The sequence below is a fragment of the Mustela putorius genome, unplaced genomic scaffold (genome assembly GCF_011764305.1).
Source record: "Mustela putorius furo isolate JIRA1106 unplaced genomic scaffold, ASM1176430v1.1 tig00000196_pilon_pilon_pilon, whole genome shotgun sequence".
NCBI classification, from domain to species: domain Eukaryota; kingdom Metazoa; phylum Chordata; class Mammalia; order Carnivora; family Mustelidae; genus Mustela; species Mustela putorius.
The window spans coordinates 13,387,541-13,415,283 of NW_025421310.1; the positions used below are offsets into that span (position 1 = coordinate 13,387,541).

At 56.5% G+C, this 27,743-nt stretch overlaps 2 protein-coding genes across 2 annotated transcripts; one reads left to right on the forward strand and one right to left on the reverse strand.

The window, feature by feature from the left end:
• The first annotated feature begins 31 nt into the window (after positions 1–31).
• SIX5 (SIX homeobox 5) lies at positions 32–4,257 on the forward strand. Its single transcript, XM_004767797.3, has 3 exons — positions 32–923; positions 1,895–2,721; positions 2,931–4,257. The coding sequence occupies exons 1-3, from the start codon at positions 121–123 to the stop codon at positions 3,545–3,547; spliced, it is 2,247 nt and encodes a 748-aa protein (XP_004767854.2). The 5' UTR covers positions 32–120; the 3' UTR covers positions 3,548–4,257.
• A 258-nt stretch (positions 4,258–4,515) lies between these two features.
• On the reverse strand, positions 4,516–27,666 carry MEIOSIN (meiosis initiator). Its single transcript, XM_045077146.1, has 14 exons — positions 26,823–27,666; positions 24,820–24,890; positions 18,278–18,368; positions 13,364–13,475; positions 11,896–12,030; positions 10,823–11,068; positions 9,785–9,893; positions 8,853–8,953; positions 8,229–8,384; positions 7,814–7,887; positions 6,706–6,876; positions 6,392–6,621; positions 5,595–5,684; positions 4,516–5,067 (listed from the first exon to the last, which is right to left on the reverse strand). The coding sequence occupies exons 2-14, from the start codon at positions 24,888–24,890 to the stop codon at positions 4,899–4,901; spliced, it is 1,755 nt and encodes a 584-aa protein (XP_044933081.1). The 5' UTR covers positions 26,823–27,666; the 3' UTR covers positions 4,516–4,898.
• Between the last annotated feature and the right edge of the window lie 77 nt (positions 27,667–27,743).

Sequence of the window (27,743 nt, forward strand, 5' to 3'; positions counted from 1 at the left end):
GGGGGAGAAGATCGGGAAGCACGAAGGGGAGGGCGGAGAGGGGGGACGGGCTGGGGAGGAGGTTGGGGAAAGCCCGAGGGAGGAGGAGAAGGAGGGAGGAACTTCCCAAAGTTGCAAAACATGGCTACCTTGCCTGCGGAGCCGAGCGCGGGGCCGGCGGCCGGGGGGGAGGCGGTGGCGGCGGCGGCGGCAACCGAAGAAGAGGAGGAGGAAGCGCGCCAGCTCCTGCAGACTTTGCAGGCGGCCGAGGGTGAGGCGGCGGCCGCGGCCGGGGCCGGGGCGGGCGAAGCGGCGTCGGGAGCGGAGGGCCCGGGATCCCCGGGCGTCCCCGGGTCGCCCCCCGAGGCCGCTGCCGAGCCGCCCACGGGCCTCCGCTTCTCGCCGGAGCAGGTGGCGTGCGTTTGCGAGGCGCTGCTACAGGCGGGCCACGCCGGCCGCTTGAGCCGCTTCCTGGGCGCACTGCCCCCGGCCGAGCGCCTACGTGGCAGCGATCCGGTGCTGCGTGCTCGGGCCCTGGTGGCCTTCCAGCGGGGAGAGTACGCCGAGCTCTACCGGCTGCTCGAGAGCCGCCCCTTCCCCGCCGCCCACCACGCCTTTCTGCAGGACCTCTACCTGCGCGCGCGCTACCACGAGGCCGAGCGGGCCCGCGGCCGCGCGCTAGGCGCAGTGGACAAGTACCGTCTGCGCAAGAAGTTCCCGCTGCCCAAGACCATATGGGACGGCGAAGAGACCGTCTACTGCTTCAAGGAGCGCTCCCGCGCCGCGCTCAAGGCCTGCTATCGCGGCAACCGCTACCCTACGCCGGACGAGAAGCGCCGCCTGGCCACGCTCACCGGCCTCTCGCTCACGCAGGTCAGCAACTGGTTCAAGAACCGGCGACAGCGCGATCGGACCGGGGGCGGCGGCGGCGCGCCTTGCAAGAGGTGAGGGGAACCCGGGCGGCGCAAGTCCTGCTTTCCCGGGGTTTGTGGTACCCACTGGCCTCCCTCTTCCCCATGCCCATGGCCGGAGTCAGCGCGCCGAGCTCCTGGGACACCTCCTGCTCACACCGTCAGGTGCCCCCCACCCCCCAGGGCGCGGGGAATACGTGTGGACAGAACAGGCACACGCCCCCGGCCCTGCCCCCGACCCCGCCGCTCCTGTCGCGGAGGTTGGGAGACCTCATCCCTCTGCACCACTCTGCGCTCCGTCCCCAGTCCCATCCGAGTTCGTGGCTGGGGTGAGGCAGTGAGAAAATGGGGGGCTGTGGAAAGGGACACCGGCCCTTGTCTACCCACCTCGCGCGGGCCTTTCCCAGGTTGTGTCTTTTCCTCACCCCCCCCATCCCCCCCTCGGGGCCCAAACAGCGTGGTCCGTCGTCTGTCTTTGTTGTGAAACGTGAACCTTCCCCAGCTCCGGTTTCCCTGTAACCCAAGCCCTTCCCCTCCCACCCTGCGCGCAGGCCTCTCACTCCCTTTTCTGACGCCCGGCGGGGGTTGGGGCGGGGGAGAGGCCCCGGGAACTGAGCGGGCTGCCGCCTCTCTACTCCGGGAAGACGCTGGGCTGCTTTCAGCCCGACCCAGGGGACCCAGGGGCCACTGTGCTGCCCAGTGCTCAGCTTCTGGGGCCCGGAGGCCAAGGGGCAGGAAGAGGAGGGCCCCCTCCCTCTGATGGGGCCAGCTTTAGCTTTTACGGAGAGGTATCAATACTGGACTTGCAGAGGCTCCCTCCTTGGGGGTCCTTGGGTGGTCTCAGGAGGTTTTATAGCCCACCCTCAGGCTTTCTGCTTCAAAAGTTTGGGCTGGGGCAAGGTGGGGAGGGAGCAGTCGGCCGGCGCCCCTGCAGGCGGCTTGCTGGCGGCCAGTGGGGAAACGGGGCGTCCAGGGCTACAGCTCACAATCCTTTCTCTGGCCAGCGAGTCTGACGGGAACCCCACCACCGAGGACGAGTCCAGCCGCAGTCCCGAGGACCTGGACAGGGGGGCGGCTCCGGTGCTTGCGGAGGCCCCCGCCCAGGGCTCTCTATTTCTGGCGGGGGCCGCCCCTCCTGCGCCCTGCCCCGCCTCCTCCTCCATCCTGGTGAACGGGAGCTTCCTGGCCGCGGGCAGCTCTCCCGCAGTGCTCCTCAACGGCAGCCCCGTCATCATCAACAGCCTGGCCCTTGGGGAGGCCTCCAGCCTGGGTCCCCTGCTGCTCACGGGTGGCAGTGGCGCCCCTCCACCGCAGCAGCCGGCGCCCCAGGGGGCCAGTGAGGGCAAGACCTCCCTGGTCCTGGATCCTCAGACGGGGGAGGTGCGGCTAGAGGAGGCTCAGCCCGATGCCGATGCCGATGACGCCGCTGAGACCAAGGAAGCCCAGGTGGCTGCCTCGGGGACGGGGACGGCTGGAGAGGAGGCTGCTGGGCCTCTGCCCCAGGTGGTGCCCGGCCCCCCACCGGCCGCCCCCTTTCCTCTGCCCCCAGGACCGGTGCCCTCTGTGGCTTCTCCGCAGGTGGTGCCCCTTTCCCCACCCCCTGGGTACCCTGCAGGCCTGGGCCCCACATCCCCACTGCTGAACCTGCCCCAGGTGGTGCCCACCTCGCAGGTGGTGACCCTGCCCCAGGCGGTGGGGCCGCTGCAGCTGTTAGCCACTGGGCCAGGCAGCCCTGTGAAGGTGGCAGCCGCCGCGGGCCCTGCCAACGTACACCTGATAAACTCCGGGGTGGGCGTGACGGCCCTGCAGCTGCCCTCGGCCACTGCCCCAGGTACCTCCCGCCTTGCTGGGGCCTGAGTGATGGGGGGGGGGGGCTGGGAGGTTGGGCAGCCCATCCTTGGCACAACCCGAACCTCCAGAGCCAGCCGGCTCCGGCCACGCAGACACAGCCCCCATCCCGAAGCTCCCCCACCCCGATCTCCCTACGGGCCCTGGGGAGCACCAGGTTCATGCCTCGCCTGGCCCATCTCATCCCCACAGGAAACTTTCTCCTGGCCAACCCCGTGTCCGGCAGCCCCATCGTGACGGGCGTGGCCGTGCAGCAGGGCAAGATCATCCTCACGGCCACCTTCCCCACCAGCATGCTGGTCTCCCAGGTCCTGCCGCCTGCCCCCAGCCTGGCCCTGCCCCTGAAGCCAGACCCGGCCATCTCAGTGCCTGAGGGAGCCCTACCAGTGGCCCCCAGCCCCGCGCTCTCGGACGTCCACGCCCTGGGCCCACTGTCTGCGCCGCAGCCTCCACCACCGTCCGTCCCTGCTGCCACCGCCGCTACCAGCCTGCCCTTCTCCCCAGATTCCTCCGGCCTCCTGCCTGGCTTCCCAGCGCCCCCGCCTGAAGGGCTCATGCTGTCCCCTGCAGCCATGCCCATCTGGCCCACGGGACTGGAACTGAGCACAGGCCCGGAAGGGCTGCTGGAAGCCGAGAAAGGGCTGGGGACACAGGCCTCCCACACCGTGTTGAGGTTGCCAGACCCCGACCCCGAGGGTCTGCTTCTGGGGTCCACGGCAGGTGGTGAGGCCGACGAGGGTCTGGAAGCCGAGCCCAAGGTTCTGACCCAGCTGCAGTCGGTGCCTGTGGAAGAGCCTCTGGAGCTGTGAACCCCCCACACAGCCCCCTGGGGCCTCATCGCCTCTGCTGCCAATGGTGCTCGAGATCCAGGACCGCCTGGGCCGAGGGGCTGCTCAGACACTTTGCTGTGAGCCTGGGATTCTACCATGGCATCCACCCCGCCCCCAGGCTGTGTAACCTCTCCGAGCCCTGGAGGTGCCAGGGGGACTCGCCCCTGTCTGCTCCTGTCCAGGAACACGGTCCTCTGGATCGGGGGGCCCTCTGTTACAGCCCTCTCCTTGCTCTGTGCCCCCAGATAGGGAGGTTTGGGGGTCCTGACTCGGGGCTGCCATCCCCAACCTGGTACTAGCTGTGAGCCGAAAGCTCGGCCACGTGGCTGATTTCCAGCCCCCCTGAGCCCTCCCCCTGTCACTCTCTCAGATGCTATTAATAGCTCCGCTGACGTCCAGTGTTCTCAGAACCACTTGGAGTCGGAGGGTGGAGGCTGTGCCCCAGATGGATGGAGCCTCGGGGCTGGGCCCTTCCTGCTGAGAAGGGAGGCAGGTGCGGGGAGGCCTGGGGAAGACCCCCCCTCCCCGGACTAGAGCCCTCATTCTCACATCCGGCCCCAGACCAAAGATCCCTTCACCCCTGGGGCAACCCTGACCCCTATGTCTAGTTTGTATCAAATCTTTATTTTTCTAGGACATGTTATGCCTCCATTTCAATTAAAATAAAGTTAACAGACAACTAGACCCTCCAGAGGTGTGGGCTATATTCTGCGTTACTTGCCTGAAGGAAACACTGAGCCAGAAAAAAGCCTGACCTGAGATTCTGGCTTTCTGGCCGCCTTGGGGCCGGAGGTGGAGGTCAGCTCCATGCGGCCGCTTGGGAAGGTGTGCGTGGGAAGGTGTGCTTTCCCCATGGCAGGCCCTGGGGCCTCCAGATCATGCAGGAGGAGCCCCCACCCAGGGAGGAAGCAGGGGACCAAAAGAGCCGGCCTTTCTTTCTTGCTGGAAACAAGGTCCCACTTTATTTTGTTGCAAACAATAAATAATCTATAAATAGAACAGGGGACGGAGGAGTGGGGTGAGGTAAGAACAGGGTTGAAACCACCGGGTCCTGGGGTGGCCAGTGGAAGGGCAGAGCGAGCCCCTTGTCCCACAAACCGCACCTTAACTACCTTTCACTCAAGGCTCCCCTCCTCCCACCCCACGGCTCCCTAAGGCACCCAGGCAAGGGAAGGGCTGCAGGCAGGGCAGTGGGGTCTGCAGGCAGTTCCGGTTGCCCCAACACCAGGCAAAGGCACATAGCAGTGGGGACCATTAGGACGGCTCCTCCCAGCCTGCTCTGGGAGGGGTGAGGCCCAGGAGGGAGGAGGGGTGCGGCAGGGTTACCCTCTCAGTGGTGCTGAGGGGGCAGCAGAGGGGCCAGGTCTGGGGAACGGCGGGCCTTCTCGGCCAGCAGCTGGTAGAAGGGCTTGGGGGTCCCCCAGTCCTCGTCCTCGCTGCTGGAGCTGTCCTGCTTCACAATCCGGTTGTGCTGGAGGCTAAACCTGCGGGCTTTGATGCTGGGGGAGAAGGGGCCACGGGGCGGTCACACTTTCCCTGCCCCCCAGGGTGGCCGTCTCCCCCCCCACACCACCCCAAAGCCCAGAGGCCCCCGTCTGTACAGGGGGGCTGGGCCCCATGCTCCTGTGAGATCTGTTAAGAAGTGCGCACGTGGACTGTGTGTCTCAGGGGCCAATGAGAAAGGGGCAGGTGGCAGCTCTGAGCAGGTGGGGGGGGGGAAGGGGAGAAAGGGGGGCGGGGAGGGGAGTGGGAGTAACAGGGAAATAAGACCCAGCGACCTGCTCTGAGAAACTTCCCATGGCAGGAAGGGCAAAGGGGGTCTAAAGCTAGAATGGGGCTATTTGCCCTTCTAAGCTCCCCAGGTCAAGCACCTCCCGACCTCTGTCACCCCCAACGATCTCATAAGAGTGGCAACACCCAAGTCTTCCACCCCAACAATAAACTCCAACCTGTTTCCAATACCACGAAAATCAGAGCAGGTGGCCCCGCTGCCCTGCCCCCTGCCCCCTGGGCAGGGGCTCCTCACCAGTAAGGTCTCCGCTCCTGCTGGGTCATCACCCGCCACAGCTGGGCCAGCTCCTTGGTGGCGGCTGTGGAAGCAGTCCCGGGACAGGCTCTGTGACAGGAGGGAGGAGGTGAGGAGAGGGCAGCCCGTTCGGGCAAAGGCTGCCCGTCTGGCCACAGGAGGCTCCCCTGCCCTCTCAGGGCCTCAGTTTCCCCGCCTGAGAACTCAGATCTTTTCTACCCACTTTGGCCTATAGGGCCTTAGGATACACCCTCTGGAGCCCGGGTGTCAAAGAAAGGAGCTAGACGGATGGTTTGTCGGGAAAGGGACACTGAGTCTCGGGATCCGGAGGGGACCCCTGTCTTCCAGTCAGGACACCAGCTCTTCAGGGCTGGGTGCCCGACCTATCAAGTCAGCCCCAAGAACTTTGGTGGGAGACGAGAAGCTCCCCCCACCACGCCCCCCCCACCCCCGTGCTTGAGGACAAAGGCAACCAAGAAGAGCAGGGCGGAGAGATGGGCCCACAGCCAGGCGCCACTGTCTGAGCCCTGGGCCCAGCCGCACCTGAAGGCTGTCTACGTCCTCCACTCTCAGGCTACCGGAGCCGCTTTCCTTTTTGTCTGAGTGGGGTTTTGTTGCGCGTAATTCGCGTGGATTGACCAATGCAAGGGGACCAGGTAAGATGCTGGGGGACAGGGAGGCCGGGGGGTGGGGAGAGTCAGTGTGTCAGACAGCAGGGCACCGAGCTCTTGGTGGGGGCGGTGGCGGTGACAGTGAAGGTCGGGCCCCACCCAGGGCCCAGAGGGACCCCCACCCACCGGATATACTGCTTCCGGTTCATCCTGCAGAACATGATAAAGCCGTTGACGCACTTTTTCTTCGTCTGGGTCGGGCAGGAGGCTTTCTTGTTTTCCTTGAGCTTCGCGGGGCCCTTCCTGACCTTCCTCCCAGCTGCGGGCAGGCTGGCGGCCCGCCGCGTGGGGGTCCACGTGTAGTCCCCGTCCTCGTCGCTGGAGGACAGCGGGCCCTTGGGGTTGGCCTGAGCGTCCTGCGTAGGGGTTGTGGGGGTTGGGGAGGTGAGCGCCCACAGGAGGTGGGGGACCCACCTGGCCGCCAGCTGTCCTGCCCTCACCTCCTGCCGCCTCCACAGCGACTCGGCCTCTGAGCCCTCCCAGCTGGAGCTGGAGCCGGACGGCGCCTTGCTGTTCTCGCTCAGCGACAGGTAGCAGTGGTCCAGTGACACGGAGGACTGGCACAGGCTGTGGGAGTCAGCGGGGTCTTCGGGCGGCGCTGGGGGCATCTCCTGGTGGGTGAAGGGGAAAGACGAGAGACGTGAGGGGAAACCACAGCGTCCCTTCATGTCCCCACTCACCGGTCACCAGAGCTCGAATTTAAGACAACCTCGTCCAAACAGTCCCTGGATGTCCATGCAAGTGTCCCCAGGTCCCCACAGTGGGGGGGCGGGGGCGGGGGGGCGTTGGCTGGGGCTCAGGGGCTCACTGCCCTCCTCCCTGTTCCGGGCCGGTAGCTCTTAATCTTATTGGGTCAGCAGCCGTGACGTCCCCGTCAAGTGGCAACTTCTCTGAGCACCAAGTTCACCTAGAGTGCGGGGGTCACGCCACATGCCTCATGGGGCATAGGAGCACCCAGCACCCTGCCCAGCACCTCCTCAGAGCTCTGCCGAGAGGGGCTATTTTTGTTTCTGCCACAGATTCAGGCCCTGGTTGGAGGAGCCGGTGGAGGTGGAGGCCCATTCGTGTGGGGACCCGAGCTGGGGGCTGCCCCTTGGTCTGCTGGGTGGTGAGCCCCCCGGGGGGAGGGCGGCGGCGACAGGTGAGCCCTGGGAGTGAGGCTCTTTGCCACTGAGCATTTCTGGGCTCATTCTGCTGTTTTCAGTTTCCTTGTCGGTCGACTGGGGTCACCAGAAACCTTGCCTGACAGCACAGCTGGAAATTGACGTGGGGTCTTTTCTGGGTGCCCGGCAGCTTTTAGCTCTTATCCTTGGGGTCTAGTTCATTCCAAATGCCCAGCACAGAGTGCGGCCCCCAGTGGCCGGTAGTGAGGGCTCCAAGGGCAGGCAGATGAGGACAGAGATGGAAGGTGAGTGCCTGGAAGGACGAGCGGACGAGCAGACGGACAGTGAGCGGGCGGGGGGAGGCGGCCGCCCGCTTGCAGGGACAGGGGAGTCCATGAAGTAGGAAAGCGGTGCGTGTGGAATGAAGGGCGGACCGGCTGCCTACCTCGTCCTGGAGTCCCTCAAGCACGCCACCAGTAGGCGAAGACTCGGGGTCCAGGAAAACGTCCTCGAAGAGAGCTGTCGGGGAGGGAGAGCGGGCAGTGGCTGGAGCAGAAAGTCCTCCCTCCCGCTGGCCCAGGTGGCCTCAGTGCCCTTCTCCAGGTCTCTGCTTTGGGATCTCCTGTCCCAGGACCAAATTTGGCTCATGAGCCAGTGCCCCTGGGCCACCTCCACCCTGAGCAGAGGGGGTGGGTCCCTGACATGGACTCCAGGAGCCTCCCCCTCACGGTTCCGGGCTGGGGCTGCCTCCGCCCACCCCAGGGCACCCAGGACGGCTGAGCCCAGGGCGGCATACTTGGTGGGTATCGCCATATGTTTCCTGAATGGACCAAGCATCAGGTCCCGCCCCAGGAGCTCACCTTGGGTCAGGAACTCCGTGCCATCCCCCAGGATCTGCTCTGGAAGCAGCTTTCCCGGGGAGCTGAAGAGGGAGGGGCTGAGCCCTAGGATCGCACTCGGGTGGCCTGACATGGTGCAGCTGTTGATTTGGGGAGGCCCCAAGGCCAGCGGGCTCCCTGAAAAGGAAGCATCAGTCTTGAGGATGTGTCAGAAATGACTATCTCTCCCAGCAGCGCAGTGGCCGGCGTTGAGATGGTGTTAGATGCGGCAGAAGGGTGACTCTGTGGACCACTCATTTTGAGGGCTTTGTAAAGGAAACGAAGAGACGCGATGCCTGGCGTCATGTCAAGGACGACCGAAGACAGAAAAATCTATGTCTGCTCTGCTACATCTGACAGACTGACTGTAGCTCCCTGGAGCTCTGTGTTAAGAAAGATTCTGAGGCAGCGTCTGGGCTCCACAGAAGGAGTGATGGTTGGCCAGCACCGTCTGCGGCGGCGACTGCCGGTCGCTCACACAGCCCTGTGCAAGGCACACCTCGAGTCCCTGTCTTGCTTTCCTCCCACCACAGCGCTGCTCAGAGGGAAGTAAGCAGGAAAGGCCCCACACCAGCCTACAAGGAGGAGACAAGGAATTTCAGTCACCAGTGGGGCTGCCCTCCGGGGTCCAGGCAGGAAGCCAAGGGTCAGCATCTGGGGACTCCTTGTCCAGATCCTCGCTGGAATCATAGAACACCAGCTTCTGCCTGTGAGAGATGGAATTCGAGAGGCAGATCGGGAGGCCTGGGCCAGGAACTGCTCTACGGCCCCAGGCCCAGCCGTTACCCCCAGCGTGTCTTGGTGTGACCTGGTGGGGTCGCTCTGTGCTGGCTGCTGGGAGAGGGGTGCTGGGGGTGGTGGCGCGGTGGAAAGCTCAGCTGAGACGCCTGCCCTCAAGGGGGTTCGGGCTGGGGAGGAGAGGCAAGGGCTGGGGGGGTGCAGGGCTGTGACGGGCCGTGTTCCAGGAGGACCACACTGAGCTCAGCCTGAAGGGTGGCAGTCTTCTTGGTGGACGAGGGAGACAGGCTTGCCACCTGGATGGGGTGGCAAGGATGGGGGGGGGGTGACAATTCCGGAGGGCACAAGGCCATGGCTCCCGGGGAGCGGCGAAGCTATGGTGGTGTTTCAGGTCAGGTTCGTGGGGGTGGGGCAGGGGAGGGGGCTGTCAAGATGAGTCAGGGCCAGAGAAGCTCTCAGGTGCCGACTGAGGTACGGGGGCTCCGTCCCATGGGCACGAAGGGAGACCTGAAAGCCATGAACTGACGTGACCGAGGTCGGGGGCTAGAAAAGACACTCTGGCAGCTAGGGAGGACGAGCTGGAAGGGTGAGACGGGAGGCAGGGAGGCCGGTAGGGGGGCCGCAGCCCTGGGCCAGCAGCCCCAAAGCTAGGCTCTGCTGGTCCCGTGGTGCCCTCTCCATAGACACTGGTGCCGATGTCAATCAGCCTCATTTCTTACCGCCCCGCCCCCCCCCCAGCCATGCCAGACGGGACCCCCCCAGCCTCCCCCACTCAGAGCCCTTACCTGGGGTTCCCTTACCTGGGACAGGGCTGGGTCCTGTTGAGAAAGTGGATCCGCTCAGCCCCTTGCTGGGCCTTGAAGGCTTGGTAGAGCCCATCACCCTGGGCACTGACTCGGCAACAGCAACCTGGGGGGGAAGGGAGGGCAAGTCAGGAGGCTTACTCCCGCGGCTGCAATGAATCCCAATGCCTGGATGGAGAGGAGCCCCGGTCTGCCACGGCCTCTCCCTCCCACATCCTCGTAAGACCTTGGGCTGCGGGGCCTCTGCATGAGACTATGGGGTGCCCTGAATGACCCCATTGGTTTCTGGAACCCCACATCCCTCTCAGAAGCTGTCAGGGAGCTCAAATCCTGAATACTGTCGAGGAAGCCGATAAGAGCAAACAAGTACGGGGAGCTCGTCCTGCCAGCACGGTTCGAGGCTGTTTGTATACGAGTCAGTGGTAGCCCTTGGCCAGAGGGTACCATGATTATGCCCATTTTACAGTTAAGCAAACTGAGACCCTGAGATACCAAATAACTCCCCCGAGGTCACACAATTAGCGGAAGAGCCGAAAAGCCCTCCCTTTCCAGGTGGGGCGGGTGCTTCCTCGGACCCCCACGGCCTCCTGGGCGACCGTGAAGTCTGGGTCTCTCTGTGCTCCTTCACTGGACTGTGGCAGCAGCACTGGCACATGGCCTCGCCCCGAGATGCTGGGGAAGCAGAGACCAGATGAACAGATGGGGGCAGGATGGCTCAGGGCCTCCCTCACCCGCCAGCTACCCCCATCTCACTCGGCACTCTACTGGGTGCGTCACCACACCTTTTCAAGGTGGCCCAGGGACGGGAGTCACAGGAGGCATCGCCTGTCTTGCCCCGGTTCTGTGACCCACAGCCTGTGACCCTGCCACCCACAACGGGACCTAAAAGGAGGACGGCGACGATGGGGAGGCCCGAGACAGCGTCCCTTTTGCCTACGGCGGAGGCCCCAGCCACTGGGCCCGGGTTCGGGACGCTGCGGGTGCCTGCTAAGGAGTGTAGAAGGGACCAAGTTAACGGCGAGGGAGGACAGCGACCTGAGCAGTCACAGTGGCTGCTGTTCTCAGCCATGTCCAGCAGCGTCAGCCGGGACCGTCCTCCCTTCCTGTCACTTTGAGGCAGCGATGATGCAACTTTGGGGTGACAGCAGGAGCTGGCATGTCTTGAAGGGGTGACAGTCCCCCCCGTGTTCCTTCCTTGCTGCTCTGGAGACAGGGCCACCCACTTCTTGAGCTTGTCCAGATCCAGACAGCGGCGCGGGTTCTGGGCCCGGCTCTGGCCTTCTGGGGGAGCAGAGAGACGAGCGTCAGAGGGGCCAGTGCCTGGCTGGGGAGGAGGGCCTCTTTGCTCTGGGCCCCGCCGGGCCTGGTCGCTCACCAGCCCTTCCACGGTAAGCCCGGATCCTCAGCAAGAGATCACCTCAGCCGACGCTCCCTGCCCCTGCCCACACGTTCGAGTCATCTGGATAGCTCTGGGAAACATACTGATGCCCAGGTTGCACCCCAGACCCCTAGAACGTGACTTTCTGGGTGTGAGGCTCAGGCATAGGCATTTTTTACTGTCCCCTGGATGATTCAAGAGGTACGCAGCCAGGACGCAGCCACTGATTAGGTGTAACTCCCATTTTAAAGATGGGGCAACTGAGGCCTGCAGAAGCAAAGGGACACGTGGCGAGTTCGCAGCAGGGCTGAGGCTGGCCTGGGGATGCTTGCTGTCCACACTTGGGCCTTTTCATCAGCCCGTGTCCCTGATGCTCTGGCCCGGGACTGCTGACAATAAATGGTAACAGCAGCTTCCCCTTACGGAGCCCTGACTGTGTGCCTCTCCGCTCAGCGTTGCCACAAGGGTATGCGCGCAGGCTCTCCATCCTGAACACCAGCCTGTGGTCCAGCCCCCGGACGCTGAGGCTCAGAGAAGGAGAGCAACCATGCCAGTCCTCAGGGCTAGGGAGAGAGGGACCAAGGCCCGGGACGTCGGACAAAGTAAGTCTCACTATAAAGCGTGGTCAGGGGCTCTGGGTAGCTGCCTGGGCTGCCCTGGAGTGAGAATGGCTTTGGAGAAGGAACTTCGCTCCCATGGGACTTGGCTTCCTGTTCCGCCTCGCTCATACCTGACAATCCAGTGGGTTTCTTCTTGCGGGGTTTCCGACAGGCTCCCTGAAGACGGGACTTGCGAGAATGCGGGGAGCTCGAGGGGGTGGAATGTCTCCGCCGTGCAGGGCCTGAGCCCCAGTTCCGACCCAGCCCTACACAGGGCGGAAAAGTCAGGTCAGATGCCTGCACTTCCCAATCGTGGGCAGAGGGCTAAGGGGGCGGCCATTGTCCCCAGGCTGACTTTACAGATGTGGCAACTGAGCTCCCGGAGGAGCCTGGGATGGTCTGAGGTCACATCGCCAGGCGGCAGAGGTTCCCTGGTGAAAACCCAGGTTCTCCCAGGGCCATCTGGGGTCCGCCAAGAAGGAAGACAGACTCAAAGCTTTCCCAAATGCTTTCCCCGCCATCATCCCCATCCCAAACCAATTTCTCTTCCTACCGTCCTCAGCGCAGCGAGGGCTCCACGGTCCATCCTGGCTCACCCAGGGGCCTCTCCATCAGGCCTCTCAGTTCTCCGTCCTCAATGTAACCCAAAGTACCTCTTCTGTCCCGAGCCTCACCCTCCATGTGAGACCGGCCTGTCTCCGGTCCCGATCCCTCCTAACTGACCTCCCCACTGACCTCCCTGACTCCAGTTTCTCCCTTAATAACCAATTCCACTCACTAGACATCAGGCATCTCTTTCTTAAAAAATACCTGATCATAGCTTTCCCCGGCTTTTTAAAGTCCTTTGGGAATTCTCATCTTCATCTCCCTCCTTAGCCAAGACCTGCGCTGTGGAAAATCCACATCTAATTCCGACCCTTTAAAAACTTAACAATGAATAGGCTACTGTTGACGAGAATCCTTACAAATAACACAAACGGGCGATTAGCCTGTATTTTGGATATCCCGTGTTATATACTGTATTCTTACAGTCAAGCTAGAGAAAAGCAAGGGTTGAAAGCATAAGGAAGAGAAAAGACATTTACAGAACTGTACTGGATTTATCTAAGAACCACCGCGTGTAACTTGGGCCCATGCAGCTCAAGCCTGTGTTCTTCCAGGGTCAAGCGTACTAGTATCGGTTTCATTGTGCAGTTGAGCAAACTAAGGCATGGGGAGGTTAAGGTCTTAAGACACGCATCTGCGTCAGGATCTGGTTCGCGAGCCTGCGCACGTCGAGCTGATATTACGTGGTCCCTCCATGCACACGGGCTGCAGGCCTGCCCTAGACATTCCACGCGCGTCTTCCTGTGCTGGCGCACTCCTGCTTGCGGCGCCTCCTGCCTGCCTCCTGCCTCGGGCTACAGTCTGCCCTGGCCCATCGCAAGGCCCCAGACACCCTGCTCGGAGTTAACAGTGTCAGGCCCGTCTCTCTGACTCTGTCCGCTCTGCCAGGCTCTGAGATCCCCAGGACTGGGGCTCATCCATGTCACTTGGTGTCCGTGATGGCTCTCCCTTGGTGGAGAGCAGACCCTAGGAATGGTAACTGAATTTACTTACCCCGGAGTCCACCTTCCCCATTGGTGGTGTGGAATTTGAGCAAGGTCTTGGCCACATCAATGCTTCTCTGGAGGTGCTGGATGTAATGCAGGACATGCAGCAGAATCTCCTTCTGCCCCCAAAAGAAAGACAGGGCTGAGCACAGGAATGGGGGCCCAAGACCATGCGAGGCTGTGGGGGACCAGAGACAGAAAGGCTGCAGGAGCCTGTGCTTCAGCCTGATAATCCTTCCAGGGGCAGAGATATTCCTAGTCTGTTTAGACCTTGCTGCAGCTCAGGAAGAAGTCTGTTGCAGCTAAAGAAACCAAGGCTTGGAGTGCTAGCGTGACTTGCTAAGGTTAGAGAAGAAGTGGCGGAGCTAAGATCTGAACTCAGGTCTGCCTGCCTCCTGGCCTAGTTTTTCAACACACACTAGCTTCCCACCCCTGGCCCTTTGCACATGCTGTATTCGCTATCTGCAAAGCCATCCTCTTCCCTCTACAGACTCCCACACTAGCTTCTCCTCCCCTGAGCCTTAGCCCAGTGGTCTCCCCTTCCAGAAGCTTTCCCACCTCCCTGAGTCAGATGTCCCTCCTCAGCACCCTTGCAATGTCCTGGCCTAATGACCTATTCATGAGCTATTCTTTCTCATTGACCTTGAACTAGTTTGAGAGTAGAGCCTGTGGCTAAGTGATTGCTGTATCTCGGGCTCCTACAATCAAGAGGTAGTTTAGCCCCTGATCGCTGAAGAATGATCTCCGCCGGCATGCAGCACAATGCCTTCTGCCCAGCAGGCTGCCAAGTACCAGGTCCGTATCGCAGACACAAAGCTAAATGAGACTTCTACCCACTGAGGGTCAGGGACATAGGGGTGAACCAGACATACCTTTGTTTACCTTCATGGAATTTTTAATCTAGTGAGGACAGTGGCCCTTAATAAACTCATAAGTCATATAGAATTATCAATGGTGCAGCCAACATTATGAATAAGAATGTAACAAGAGTTTCGGAAATTGGACTTGAGTGTCTGGAAAGACCTCCAGCATTTTTTTTTTTTAAAGATTTTATTTATTTGAGGGAGAGAAAGAGCACAATGGGGGGACCAGCAGAGAGAGAGAGACAAGCATACTCCTTGCTGAGCAGGAAGCCTGATATAGGGGCTCGATTCCAGAACCCTAGGATCATGCGCCGAGCCAGAGGCAGCTGCTTAACCGACTGAGTCACCAAGGTGCCCAGCATTTATTGTGTTTAAAGATTTATTTATTTTAGAGATGGGGTGGGCGCCTGGGTGGCTCAGTGGGTTGAGCCGCTGCCTTCGGCTCAGGTCATGATCTTAGGGTCCTGGGATCGAGTCCCACATCAGGCTCTCTGCTCAGCAGGGAGCCTTCTTCCTCCCCTCTCTCTCTCTGCCTGCCTCTCTGCCTACTTGTGATCTCTCTCTGTCAAATAAATAAAATCTTAAAAAAAAAAAAATAGAGATGGGGAAGGGGCAGAGGGAGAGAGGGAGAATCCAAGCAGACCCTCCGCTGAGCCTGGAGCCCAACCTGCTGCTCCATCTCACCACCCTGAGATCAGACCTGAGCTGAAACCAAGAGTTGGACGCTTAACCGACTGCGCCACCCAGGGGCCCCCAGGCCTCCAGCATTTAAGCAGAGACCTGAAGAATGACAGGAATTAGGAGCGCCTGGGTGGCTAAGTGGGTTGAAGCCTCTGCCTTTGGCTCAGGTCCTGGGATCGAGCCCCACATCGGGCTCTCTGCTCAGCAGGGAGCCTGCTTTCTCCTCTCTCTCCGCCTGCCTCTCTGCCTGCTTGTGATCTCTGTCTGTCAAATAAATAACTAAAATCTTAAAAAAAAAAAAAAAAGAGAGAGAGAGAGAAAGAATGACAGGAATTAGCCTGGTGAAGAGGTAAGGGAAGAGCACCAGTATTTCTTGGATTGGACTAGATCCCTAGAACACCAATAAAATGGTTAGCAGTAATCCTCCGAACTCTAGGTCAGGAAACATGGTCCCACAAAGAGGCTTGTGTGAAACTGTTCCATAAACTAGAGTCCCAAGGGTCGCTGAAGTGATGTGACCTGATCCATGGAAGGGAGCTATAATCTAACTAAGGAATGTGACACAAGCAGGAGACTTTGGAAGGACCTGGACCTGGACCACCCCGCCACTTCCTGCCTGTGTATCGGGAGCAGGCTGTTTTACTTCTTTGAGCCTCCGTTTTCTCATCTGGGAAATGGGAGTGAGGTCATTCAGTGAGGCTCATCGGATTATCCTTAGGACAGAATAAAGGAGTGTGTGTGAAATCGCCCAACACAGGTCCTGGTACGCTAGTTTCCTAATACTTTGTCGATGATCGAATGACAGCGCTTTCAAGGTTCTCAAAGGACTAAATGAGGCCCTTTTCTAACTTGGAGAACTGGATGGTGTGTTCGCAAGAGCAAATCTTTTATCTCTAACCCCAGGCTTGGCCCGCGTTCGGCACTCACTGCACTGAGTGTTCATAAACTGTCAAGTAATTTGAAATGTGATTAGTAGGATCGCAAAGGTCGGTTTTTTTTTTTTTTTAATTTTTTTTTTAAGATTTTATTTATTTATTTGACAGACAGAGATCACAAGTAGGCAGAGGCAGGCAGAGAGAGGAGGAAGCAGGCTCCCTGCTGAGCAGAGAGCCCAACTCGGAACTCGATCCCAGGACCCCGGGATCATGACCTGAGCCGAAGGCAGAGGCTTTAACCCACTGAGCCACCCAGGTGCCCAGGAGCATAAAGGTTTTATGCAGAAGGCCGTTGGGCATCATCTCAGAGTCCAAAACCGAAGGTTTGGGAAGGTTAGCTTGGGGGCTATGCCAGAGGTTCAGATCCTAGAGACCTTCTGAAGGCAAGATCGACAGGTCCTACAACTGTCTGAGCTGAGGCAATTCATTCATTCACTCACTCATTCATTCATTCATTCGACGAGCCCCTGTTGAGTGCTCAGTGACCAAGCAGCTGAGGATGTGGGCCTTTGGAGGGGGACGGATCCGAACCAGCTGTGTCCTCCTAGGCAGCAGGACCCCTCTCCTCGCTGTGGAGTCAGAGAGAGAAGCCACAGGACCACACGGGCCAGGAGGCACTTCGTGAGTCAGGACTGCGAAGAAGGACGCCCCAGACCTAAGCCGCACTCCAAATCTCAAACACAGGAAAGGCAATACGTAACAGCTCAGTTCATTCATGGAACGTCAGGCGGAAAACATCACCCAGCCCTGTGACAAGTCGTGGTGACACCCTTCAGGCAGGTGTGTTGAGGGGGAGTCTGGGGACTGGCAGGGCCGCACGTTGTCCCTGGAGCAGGAGACCTAGACTGAACCCAAGGAAGGATGAAGGGTGGGGGAGCGGTCTTTAAGACTTCAGAGGATCAATGGTCACTAAAGCAGCCTGAGGCCTGGGGAGAATTCCACGAGATGTCATCATGTGGTCATGCATGAAATATCACCCATCGCCAGACTCTACTGTCACTCCTTCGGGGCCGGGACTGTCCCTCAGACATCTCTGCGCTCCCACCTCCCAGGAGTGGATCTCAGTATCTATGCACACTACATACACAGATGTTTGAGGACAGAGGGGGCCTGCGAACATGTTGCCAAATATGTCAAAGGGGACTCGGCAGGTGTGACTGAGTGAGGGTCCTGATTAACTGAGTGGCCCACTGGGGTCCCAGGGGTCCTTACAAGTGGAAGGCAGGAGGATCGAAGGCAGAGAAGGCAAGGTGAGGATGGAGAGAGCCTGGAAGGTGCTCCACTGCTGGCCTTGAAGAGGCCGTGGGCTGAAGAACACAGTCGCTTCTGGAAGTTGGCAAAGGGAAAGGAGACAGAGTCCCCCTGGGAGCCTCCGAGAAGGACCCTGTGGCCAATTTTGGACTGAGGCCCTTCATCCCGTGCGCGAATAAATTCACATTGTTTCAAGCTACTGGTTTGTGGCCCTTTGCTACAGAGGCCACAGGAAGGTAGGACACAGCGTCGACGGCCACGAGGTGCTTAGGAGGGAAATTAACGTGACCTGGTGATCGATGGAGGTGAGTGTTAGGATCTGGCACCCAAAGGTCTGGATCTTGCCCCAAACACCCACTCTTCTGAGCCTCTTGGAAGGCAAGTAGCACGTTCTAGCTGGGGGTCGGTCATTCCTGTGTTGGAATCTTTATTGTCCTGACCACATTCCGAGTTCCCAGAGGGTGTGGGGCTCAGGCTCCTTTGCCTCCCCTCATTGTAACCAGAACAGTTTCTGCCACCCAGCCATCTTTCCAGAACTGGCTGATGAATGAGTGGATACGTGAGGGAATGAGAGGAACTACAGCAAGAAAACAGTGCCTTCAGGATCTCTGAGTCCCTTAATAAGTGGTTGCCACTGGCGGGTTTGAGGTGGCAGCTCAGCCTGTGTCCCTGGGGACGGGAAGAACAGATTTAGCTCTTGCTACCTCGTGGAGATGCCCCAGGACACAGGACAAGGGACTCAGGGAGGGAAGTGACATTTCCTCGAGGACTGTCATGGCTAGTGTGTCATTTGAGCCTCTCAATATCTCTGGGTAGCAGACGTTATTTTTTCTCGGATAACAGCTGAGAAATGGGATGCCTGAGAGGCTGAGAGGCTGAGAGCCCTGCCCAGAGTCCTGCTATTTCGGGGATGATGGGCTTGAACCAAGGGTTGTTTGATTCACCAAAGTGATGACCTTTACCTGGATCCTTGCCCATTTCCCCCCACCCAACTACCCCTGCCCCCTTTGCAAGAAAGGATCCCCCAGGCTTCTTGTGATGGGATCACAGAAAGGCCCACGCAAGGCAGGACCGTGCCCATCTCGGTGTTGTCACTGCAAGGGTCTGTGTGGGGGCCCCAGGACAAGGGAAGGTTACTGAAATTTTCAGTTCTGCCTCCCACATCTGCCTCCTCTCCCTGCAACCCCATACCTTCGTGAGCTTCTTGGTGCCCGTCTTCAGGGCCACAGGCAACAGCAATGCCAACTCATGGAGTTTGCTGGTGTGATTCTTCCTCTGCCTCCTGTTTGGGGCCAAGAGCTGGTGTTGGTTAGGATGTTGGCACCTGACCCCCAAACCACCCATCTCTGTGTTCCCCATCTCTGAGAGGCTCCCCACCCCACACCCCCCAGACAGAATCCTGGGCATCAGATCTTTCTCATTCTCCTTCCAGTCCCTTCTATCCAGCCCTAGACCCTGCCCCAGTCCACGTGTGGATGTTCCCCTTGCCTTCCCAGTGCCCCTACCCCCACCCCGCCCTGGGGCCTCCTCCAGTCCATCCTGTCTACAAGCATCAGGGTGAGCTTTCTGCAACATGGATCTGGCCACAGTTTTCTCATCTGGGCAATGGGAATGAGGATATTCATTGAGGCTCAAAGGTTTATTGGTAGGACTGAATACACCAGTGTGTGTGAAAGGCCCAGCACAGAGCCTGGTCCCCTAGTTGTCTAGTAAGTGCTTCAAACCTCTCGACGGCATCCCGTTATTAAGGACCAAGTTGAAACCCTTAACCCGGCTTATAATGGCCCTCAGGCCCTGGCCTGGCTGACCATTCTGGTCTAAACCCTTACAGGACAGGGGAGGTACCTCGGCTAAGGGCCCTCAGCCCCTTGCTCATGCATTTCTCTGAGCTCTGCTCCGAGCTGAGAGCTGGGGGTGGTGGACAGGACGGGCGGACACTGTGTCTCTAGCATCCAGACAGGGTCTGGCATACCGTGGGAACTCCCTGCTTATTTTATAAATAAATAAATGAGGGCACGACAGAAGCTGACTGCTGGGCGGACACAGAAATTCTAGGATCGAATCCCTGCATTTCTAATGCATAATATATTCTTGCACACGCATAAACCTCCGCCTCTCTCTCTTGGCAGATGGGGACACAAAGACATTGGAGTTTCTCTCCCAGATTCTGCATCATTGTCACGACTCACACAACTCCTTTGGGAATGCCTGGACACCCCCCTCTCCACCAATCCTTGTCTTGCCTCCCCTCAGGGTTCAGTACAATTGCCACCTGCCCCAGGAAGCCTCTGGTGACCTCCTTTGCCTTCCTCCCCTGCTCTGAACAGCTAACACACATTTTCACCGCCAGCCTGACCACGCCCCCAAACACTCCCTTGATTACAGACAGGTGTTTAGTTCCTACTCAAACACAAGCTGCCCCTACAATGGACACCAGAGAAGGAGAGGGAAACTACTGTCACTGCCCTCAAGGAGATGGGGGAGCAGGGTGGGAGATGCACTTATCTCCCTTACCAAACCCTGAAGTCCTCAAAGAATCATTTTCACTCACTCATTCACCAATTACTTATTTTATTTATTTATTTGATTTGATTTTTTAAAAGATTTTATCTGACAGAGAGAGAGAGACAGCAAAAGAGGGAGCACAAGTGGGGGCAGTGGAAAAGAGAGAAGCAGGCTTCCCGTTGAGTAGGGAGCCTGACAAGGAGCTCGAACCCAGATCTTGGTATCATGTCCTGAGCCGAAGGCAGATGCCCAATGACTAAGCCACCCAGGAGCCCCTACATTTTTTTTTAAAGAATTTATTTATTTATTTATTTATTTGACACAGAGAGAGGCACAATGAGAGAGGGAACACAAGCAGGGGGAGTGGGAGAGAGAGAAACAGGCCTCCTGCCAAGCAGAGAGCCCAATGCAGGACTCAATCCCAGGACCCTGGGATCATGACCTGAGCCAAAGGCAGATGCTTTAACAACTGAGCCACCCAAGCACCCCTCATTCAGCCATTACTTATTGAGCACCTATGGTGGGCTGGAAATGGTGTTAGGTGATAGGGATAAAAGTATAAAAATCAAAATACAGACCCTTCTAGAGCTCACAGAACCGTCAGGGGTAAAATCATTGATCAGATTGTCATACAAACAAACACAAAATTCCAATGAGGACCAGAATGCGCTATATAATTTGCTGGGGAGGGGAGCCTTGCAAATGAAAATGTGGGGCCCCCTTTTTAAAAATTAAGGATTTCAAGGGGATGAGATCAGGGCATTAAACCAAGCATCGGGCTCTTCTAAACACAGGGCTATGTAACTGCAGGAATTTGCACACCCAGAGAGCTGGTCCTGATGGAGACAAAGAAGAAGGCTGCTAGAAACAGGTGGCTTTGATCTAATCTACAGCGTTTTCCCTGAGGAAGTAAATCTGGCCTTCTGGTTCTGAAGGATGAGTGGAAATGCACACGTGAAGATGGAACAAGCACATTTCGGATAGAGAGGACATGTGCAAAGGCCCTGTGGCATGAGGAAGCATGGAGAACTCAAAGGAACTAAAGCTGCCCTGTCTGGTGCACAGAAGGCAAGGAGTCTTATGGGGTGAGACAAGGCTGAAGAAGATAGGGGCCAGATGAGGCAGGATCTCAAAGGCTTGTAGTACAGAAGAGTTTTTCTCCTTTATCTGAAGACCAGCAGGAAGCCATAAAAGGGCTTTATGTAGAGGAGGAAATCATTCATGCAACCTCTCCAAAATACCATGAATATATTTGTCAGCTGGATGAAGGAATTAAAAAAAAAAAAATCTCGGGGCGCCTGGGTGACTCAGTGGGTTAAGCCGCTGCCTTCGGCTCAGGTCATGATCTCAGGATCCTGGGATCAAGTTCCTCATCGGGCTCTCTGCTCCGCAGGGAGCCTGCTTCCCCCTCTCTCTCTGCCTGCCTCTCTGTCTACTTGTGATCTCCCTCTGTCAAATAAATAAATAAAATCTTTAAAAAAAAAAAAATCTCTGGTCTACAGTTACCTCTTGGTAGAAACTATAACTTTGAGGGACAAGGATGTTAGGGTTCCATCTTTGGAGGAAAACGGGGGTAGGCTGACCTCTAACTTCCTGTCTAGCCCCATACTTACTTTTTGCATACCACTTCCCTTCTGTTCTAGAAGGACCCCTGGAACCCCCAACGAAAAACAACACAGAAAGCAAGGAAGAAAAAAGTGTCCGGTCCTATTTAAGCTCAAGGTGCAACCTGACCATGGCTGAGGAAAAGAATTTTGTATCATCTGTAGTCGCTGGGTGTTTACTCTGGGTTTTGCAAAGCACTGAGAGCCTTCTGTGTGCAAACACAGAAGGGGGGAAAATTTGGCGGGAGGAAAACCGTGACCACGAGACATCACAAAATCTTGGCATCTCCTGGGCAGTAGTCCTGAATAGGTGGGACTTGGGATGTGCTCCTGGTGCCTCTGGGAGCCGGGCACTTCCTCCCAAGACTGCCCTTTTCCTTGCTGGATGGTTCTAGTTTGGGACAAGTTCTTTTCTGTAATTTTCACCCACTAACCCCAGCTCTGCCTTCTGGGTCTTTAGGGAACAGGCCAGCTCCAGCCACACATGTCCTTTTTCTGTTTCTCTAAACTGCCAAGTTTCTTTCTGCCTTAGGGCCTTTCCTATTCCTTCCACCTGGAATGTTCTTTTGCCCTGATTGTTGTATGGCTGGTTTTTCCTTTGCCATTCAGCACGGAGCTTAAATGTAACCTCCTTAGCAAGGACTTTCCTGACCAACTGATCTAGCTAAGCATATTCTTGGTCACATCCTTTATCAGAATCTAAAGTCTTCTTTCTTTATTATCAACACCAGCAGAGATTTTTGTCTATTTGATTGAAGGTTATATTCCAGACTGACTTATCCATTACGTGCAGTAAGCACAGTGCCTACGTCTGGTGCCTCTTTTAAGGGCTCCTGAAAATGTCTTAATTTCTTTTTCTTTTTTAAGATTTCACTTTTAAGTCAGCTGTACACCCAACGTGGGGCTCAAACTCACAACCCAGATATTAAGAGTCGTGTGCTCCACTGTCTGAGCCGGCCAGGTGCCCTAAAAATGTTTTAATTTCTCTTAAAAGCTATGCCGATGTTGTTGTAGACTATAATTCTAAGTATGTTTTTATTGGGGGTGCCTGGGTGGCTCGGTGGGTTAAGGCCTCTGCCTTCAGCTCAGGTCATGATCCCAGGGTCCTGGGATCGAGTCCTCCATCAGTCTCTCTGCTCAGCAGGGAGCCTGCTTCCCCCTCTCTCTCTGCCTGCCTCTCTGTCTACTTGTGATCTCTGTCTGTCAAATAAATAAATAAATCTTTAAAAAAAAAACCCACAAAAGTATGTTTTTAATGGATGATGGGGCCTGGGCTCCTGGGTGGCTCAGCTGATTAAGCGTCTGCCTTCAGCTCAGGTCACCATCCCAGGGTCCTGGGTTACTGAGCCCTGCGTTTGTCTCCCTGCTCAGCTGGGAGCCTGCTTCTCCCTCTGCCTCTGCCCTTCCTCCCCACTTGTGCTCTCTTTCTCTCAAATAAATAAATAAAATCTTAAAAAAAAAAAAAGAAAGAAAGAAACAAACCAACAAAGCTTAAAAAAAAAAATGGAGGAAGGGGCCCAAGAAGGAAAAATTGCCTGGGGCCTAAGCAAGTCATATGTGGCCCTGGCTCTATCTTTAGCTCCTAGAATAATGATCAACACTTAGTAAGTGATCAAAAATTGTTGATTTTATGAATGCTCTTGTCTTCTGATGGTCTCAGCCTTTGAAATGGCAAATGATTCTAATTCCCGAGTTTCCTCTTCTCTGAGCCAATCAGCCTAAACTCTCCCTAGTTCTTCTATTTTACAGAAGCTAGAAGAGCCTGTCCAAATTTCTCATATTAGATATAGGAAAAGCAAGGCCCAGTCCCTAATTTTCTTTGACATGTGCAGAGATTTAAGACTAAGAGCTGCCCCAAAGTACGACAAAGCAGGGGGCAATCCCAACAGGCGGCCTCATGGTTGGTCTTAAGCTCCAGCTTTTTGAATAAGGCAGACCTGGGTCGGAATCCCAGCTCTGCCATTTGCTGCGTGACTTTGGACACATGTTTTCATTTCTCTGAGGCTGTTTTTAACCCATTGATAGACTGGAAGTGGCCAGAAAGTTTGATCTTGTCTGGAAAGATCTTGTCTGGAAAGACCTGGCACACTGAGAGTACTTACAAAATGTTAAAGATAGAAAGTGGACAGTCCTTTGTCAGAATTTTTTAGGGATAAGGCATGTTGAAGAATGGGGTCAAAGTATTGTATTAGCTAACTATGTTTGATAAGCTGTTGCTTTTGGTTGACAGACATGTCATCCTCCTTGCCTGGGAACACTTTCCTTTGGGGCCACCCCTCCCCCACTCTCCTTCCATGAGGTTCAGAGAGGTTGATCTCAACCTCCCCTTCCACTAGCAGCACAGAACTAAGGTCCAGCTAAGAAGAGTCACAGTGATTGGTTCAGGATTGGGGTCATTACCCAGGTTTGGCCAATTAGAATCAATGCTCCCAGAAAGAGGCTCTCTGCTGTGCCTATCAGGCTGGCAGGATGTTGCCTTGGAGCTGCTGGGAGCCATCTTGCCCTCACAAAGGGAGAGCCTGCTTGAGGAGGAAGCCAATGTAGGGCAACAGCAGAGCCCAGAGAGGCAGGTTCCTGGCAACATCATTTAATCCTTACCTGGAACTAGCCAACCCTGATGCCCCTGAATTTTTGGATTAAAGGACCCAATGAATCTCCTTTTATGCCTAAGCTGGTTTTAGCTAGGTTTCTGTTCATGGCAACTAAGAGTTTTTATTAATATGGTGCAACTCTCCCCCACACATCTAGAAAGGGGGGAAGACCCCTCCCCCCAACACTGTTGATGACCTCTGGGATTCCAGGAGGAATGGGCAGTGGGATGGGCATTCTTCATTTTATTCATGGTGTTCCTTCTGAGCACAGTACCTAGGTAGAGAATCTGAACAAAGCAGATGCTTAATTTTGGAGTTAATAAATGAATGAATAGGGGTGCCTGGGTGGCTCAGTTGTTAAGCATCTGCCTTTGGCTCAGGTCATGATCCCGGGGTCCTGGGATGGAGCCCTGTGTCGGGCTCCCTGCTCGGGGGAGCTTCTCTCTCTCTCCCACTTCTGCTTCTCTGCTTCTCTCTCTCCCACTCCCCCTGCTTGTGTTCCCTCTCTCCCTGTCTCTCTCTCTCTGTCAAATAAATAAATAAAATCTTAAAAAAAAATGAATGAAGAGCTGGATGGACAGTAAGTCATTCGGGAAGATAGTGAGGATAAGATGAACTCTGGCTCCCTTTTCTTTATCCAGGCTGGGGGTGGGGGCGGGGATCTGATACGACCCTCAGTCTCCTGTGCACATCCCCTCTTAGGAGATTCCTGACACTTGATGGTTGCTTGATGGATGAATGAATGCACGAATAGAAGAAAGGAAAGCAGGGCATTGACAAAGCTCCAAATGTCACAGCCTGCACGGCCTCTGAGGTGATCTTTGGCAACCACTTCAGAATCTTCTCATCTTGAAAATGGTGGTAATATTCGCACCTACTTCCTTGTGGAGGTGTAAGGATTAAACGCTATCGTATAAACAAAAGAGCTTAGCAAAGAATCTGACAAACAGTAAGTGCTCAGTAAACATTATTGTTATTATGCGACCAGAGTGGCCAAAGCCTGGAATGGAGATAGGCAAGGGTGAGCCCTTACCTGTCACTGGAACCCAGGGAACTGGCTCTGGGCCATCCAAGGGAATACAAGTGTCTGCTGGAACCCCACATCTGCAAAGAGGGAAAAAGAAAGAATTATTACTGTGACCTCTGAGATTCCAGGAGGAATGGGCCACATGGTGGGTAGCCTTCATTTTCCCTATGTTGTTCCTTTGAGCACTCAGAGATCCCTGGAGTCCCCTACCACCCCACAATTATGGGCCCAGAGACCAAATTCAAACCCCCACTCTCTAAACTGAAGTTCATGAATACCAAGTTGTAAATCTGGGCCAAGTTGTGATCTGCACCTAAAACTAAAAGCAGCAAATTCCCAAACTTTAACTTCAGAGCTTGGGTCTTAATAGTGAGATGTCAGACCATCAGTGAAAACTGGTTTGAGATCTCAAACTGCGATGTTAGGACACCGAAACTACGACTTTAAACTCCCACAATGAGGATGTCCTCCCAAACCTAAAAACCCTCAACTCTAATACTGAGATACTCTAGACCCCCAAACTGTCCACTTCTGAACTCCAAAGGCAACCCACTCCCAATCCCATTAAGACCACAGACCACAAACTTTAACAGAGAACCCAAACCCTAAAGAAACCCAAGCCCCCCCAAAACAAATGACAGTCTCCCAAATTGACCTCAGATCCAAAAGCAAAGACCTCTAGATCCTCAAACCGTCACTTCAGACCATCCAATTGTGACCCCCCCAACCCTACAGTTGAGATCTCACATGTGAGTCCCAAACTTGAAGGCCCAAACTCAATGTGGGGACTCCAGGCCCTAAAATTTAATCCTCAAAATCCCAAATTGTGGCTCCAGACCCTAACTCTGGTACCTCATACTCTATACTGAGATTGTGGACCCTGAATCTATATTGAGGCTTCAAACCTCCCAAATCAGACCCCAGGCCGCCAAATGATACTTCAGAATTCAAAACTAAGACTTCCAGATCCTAAAATTAGGATCTTCAGATTCCAACAGGAAAACTTCCAGTCACAAACCCCAACACCTTCAGATTCCAATACTAGTATCTAGATACAAAGCCAGAGATCCCACAGCTTGTGACCCCCAAAGCCCCAACATTATTCAAACAGAGCCCTCCCTGTCTCAAACTTGAGATTGGATCCCAAAACCTAGGCCCAGCCTCAAATCCAAACTCCAGCTCAGCTGCCCCCGGCCTGCCACGCTCTGAGCACCCCGGCACGCCTGCCTTCCTGTCCCCCTGAAACTCCCGGAGGGAGACCACGACCACAGAGTGGTGCTCCTGAGCGGACCCCAGGCTCCCCTCTGGCGGGCTGTCCCCTGCCCCGTTCCCGGACGGCCTCCAGCACCCGCCTCAGGACGTGCAAAATGGCGTGAGGCCCCCCTTCTGGTTTCACGCCAGCTCCACACTCAGGAGCCTGATCAGACAGTGTCTCGCGCCTGTCCCGGGAGGCTGGCCGCGCGCGCGAGCCCCAGGCCGGCCCTGGCCACTGCGTTCCCCACCCGGCCGTGGGGTGGGCGCGAATCCCCTTGGAATGAGGCTCCTTGCGGGTGGCCTGTGGAGGGGAGCAAAAGTGAGCTCCTGAGGCCAGGCCACGCCCCCACCAGTTCCCGCCAAGGTGTGCTGGGCGCGAGACTGGAGAGGGGAAACGGCAGGGTGCAAGTGGCCGTGCGCAAGCGCGCCTGGAGAAGGGCCCTGGCTTCTAGCTCAGCACGAGCTTGGCCTCGCGCCTCCTGACAAAGCCTTTGCTGGAGCGCGCCAAAGTGCCGACCAATCAGCACTCAGCCAGCTGCCCGCCTTTTCAGCCGGCCACCACCCCCCGCCAGACACCCCCCCCCCCCCCCCCCCCCCCCCCCCCCCCCCCCCGGCTCCTGCTGACCAGGGCTTGGGGATCCTAGTGAGGAGGCGGGGTCTCCCCAACTGCCAGTTCTCAGGAGGAGAACTGGTCAGTCTCCTTTCTGGCCCTCTTTCCCCCTTCCCTCTTCAGTGCATATCTAATGAGGGCCTACCTTGTGCCAAGGATCATGCTGGAAGTTGGGAATTTCACCGCGGGCTTCCCAGTGTGATCGGGAAGGCTCACAGACCTTGAGAAGCTAGTGAAGCAGGGTCTTTACATTAAAGAGCCATAAGTTAAGAAAAGATTCAAAGAGGAGGGCCATTGGGATTGGCCCTGAGTAGCAGGTCCCCTCACGGCGATCTGTGTTCCTTGATAGAGCAAATGCTCTGTTTTCGGAAGCTCTTTCTCAGGGCCGATGAGGGAGGACTGGGAAACAGCTTAACGGAAAGCGATCTACCAACTTAGTGGAGAAAAGAGGCCCTCACGCCCAACACACTTCAATTCAAATCACTTTCTTGCCGTGTTGCTGTGGAGCAGAGGTTTCATCTCTTTTTGACTTAACTTTTACAAGTTTGGGGGTAATACTTGGGTTGCCTGGGGGTGTCTGGTGTAATAAATATTACACAACACTTATTTACACTGTTCTGGGTGCTCGAATGAGATACACAAAGGTGCCTGTCCTCGCGAAGCTTCTATGATGTTGACTAGTTCCTAGTTCATGGGGCTTTCCTCCCTCCTTAAGCTTAATTTTCTCATTTGTAAATTAGAGGAGGTGATAGTAAGAAAAAGGGGGAAGAGATATGGAAAAATGTTTGAGAAAGTACAAGGTACTGTTAATTTTTATGTTAATAAGCATACGGAAATCGATAAACTTGCTCCTTCCCAACTCTGCACCTCTCACAAACGTCTCTGCAATTTGCTCAGTCTCTTTCGAAGGGCCCCGGGCCAAAATGGAGGAGCCTGGACTCCATCTCCCAGTGCTCCTGGCGGGGGCGCTCTCTGCGCCTGCGCTGCAAAGAGCCCTCTCTGCCTCTTGGGAATTAGAGTTGTTCTTGTCCTCACCCCGCCCAGCTTGCTCCTTTTCCCCACCTCA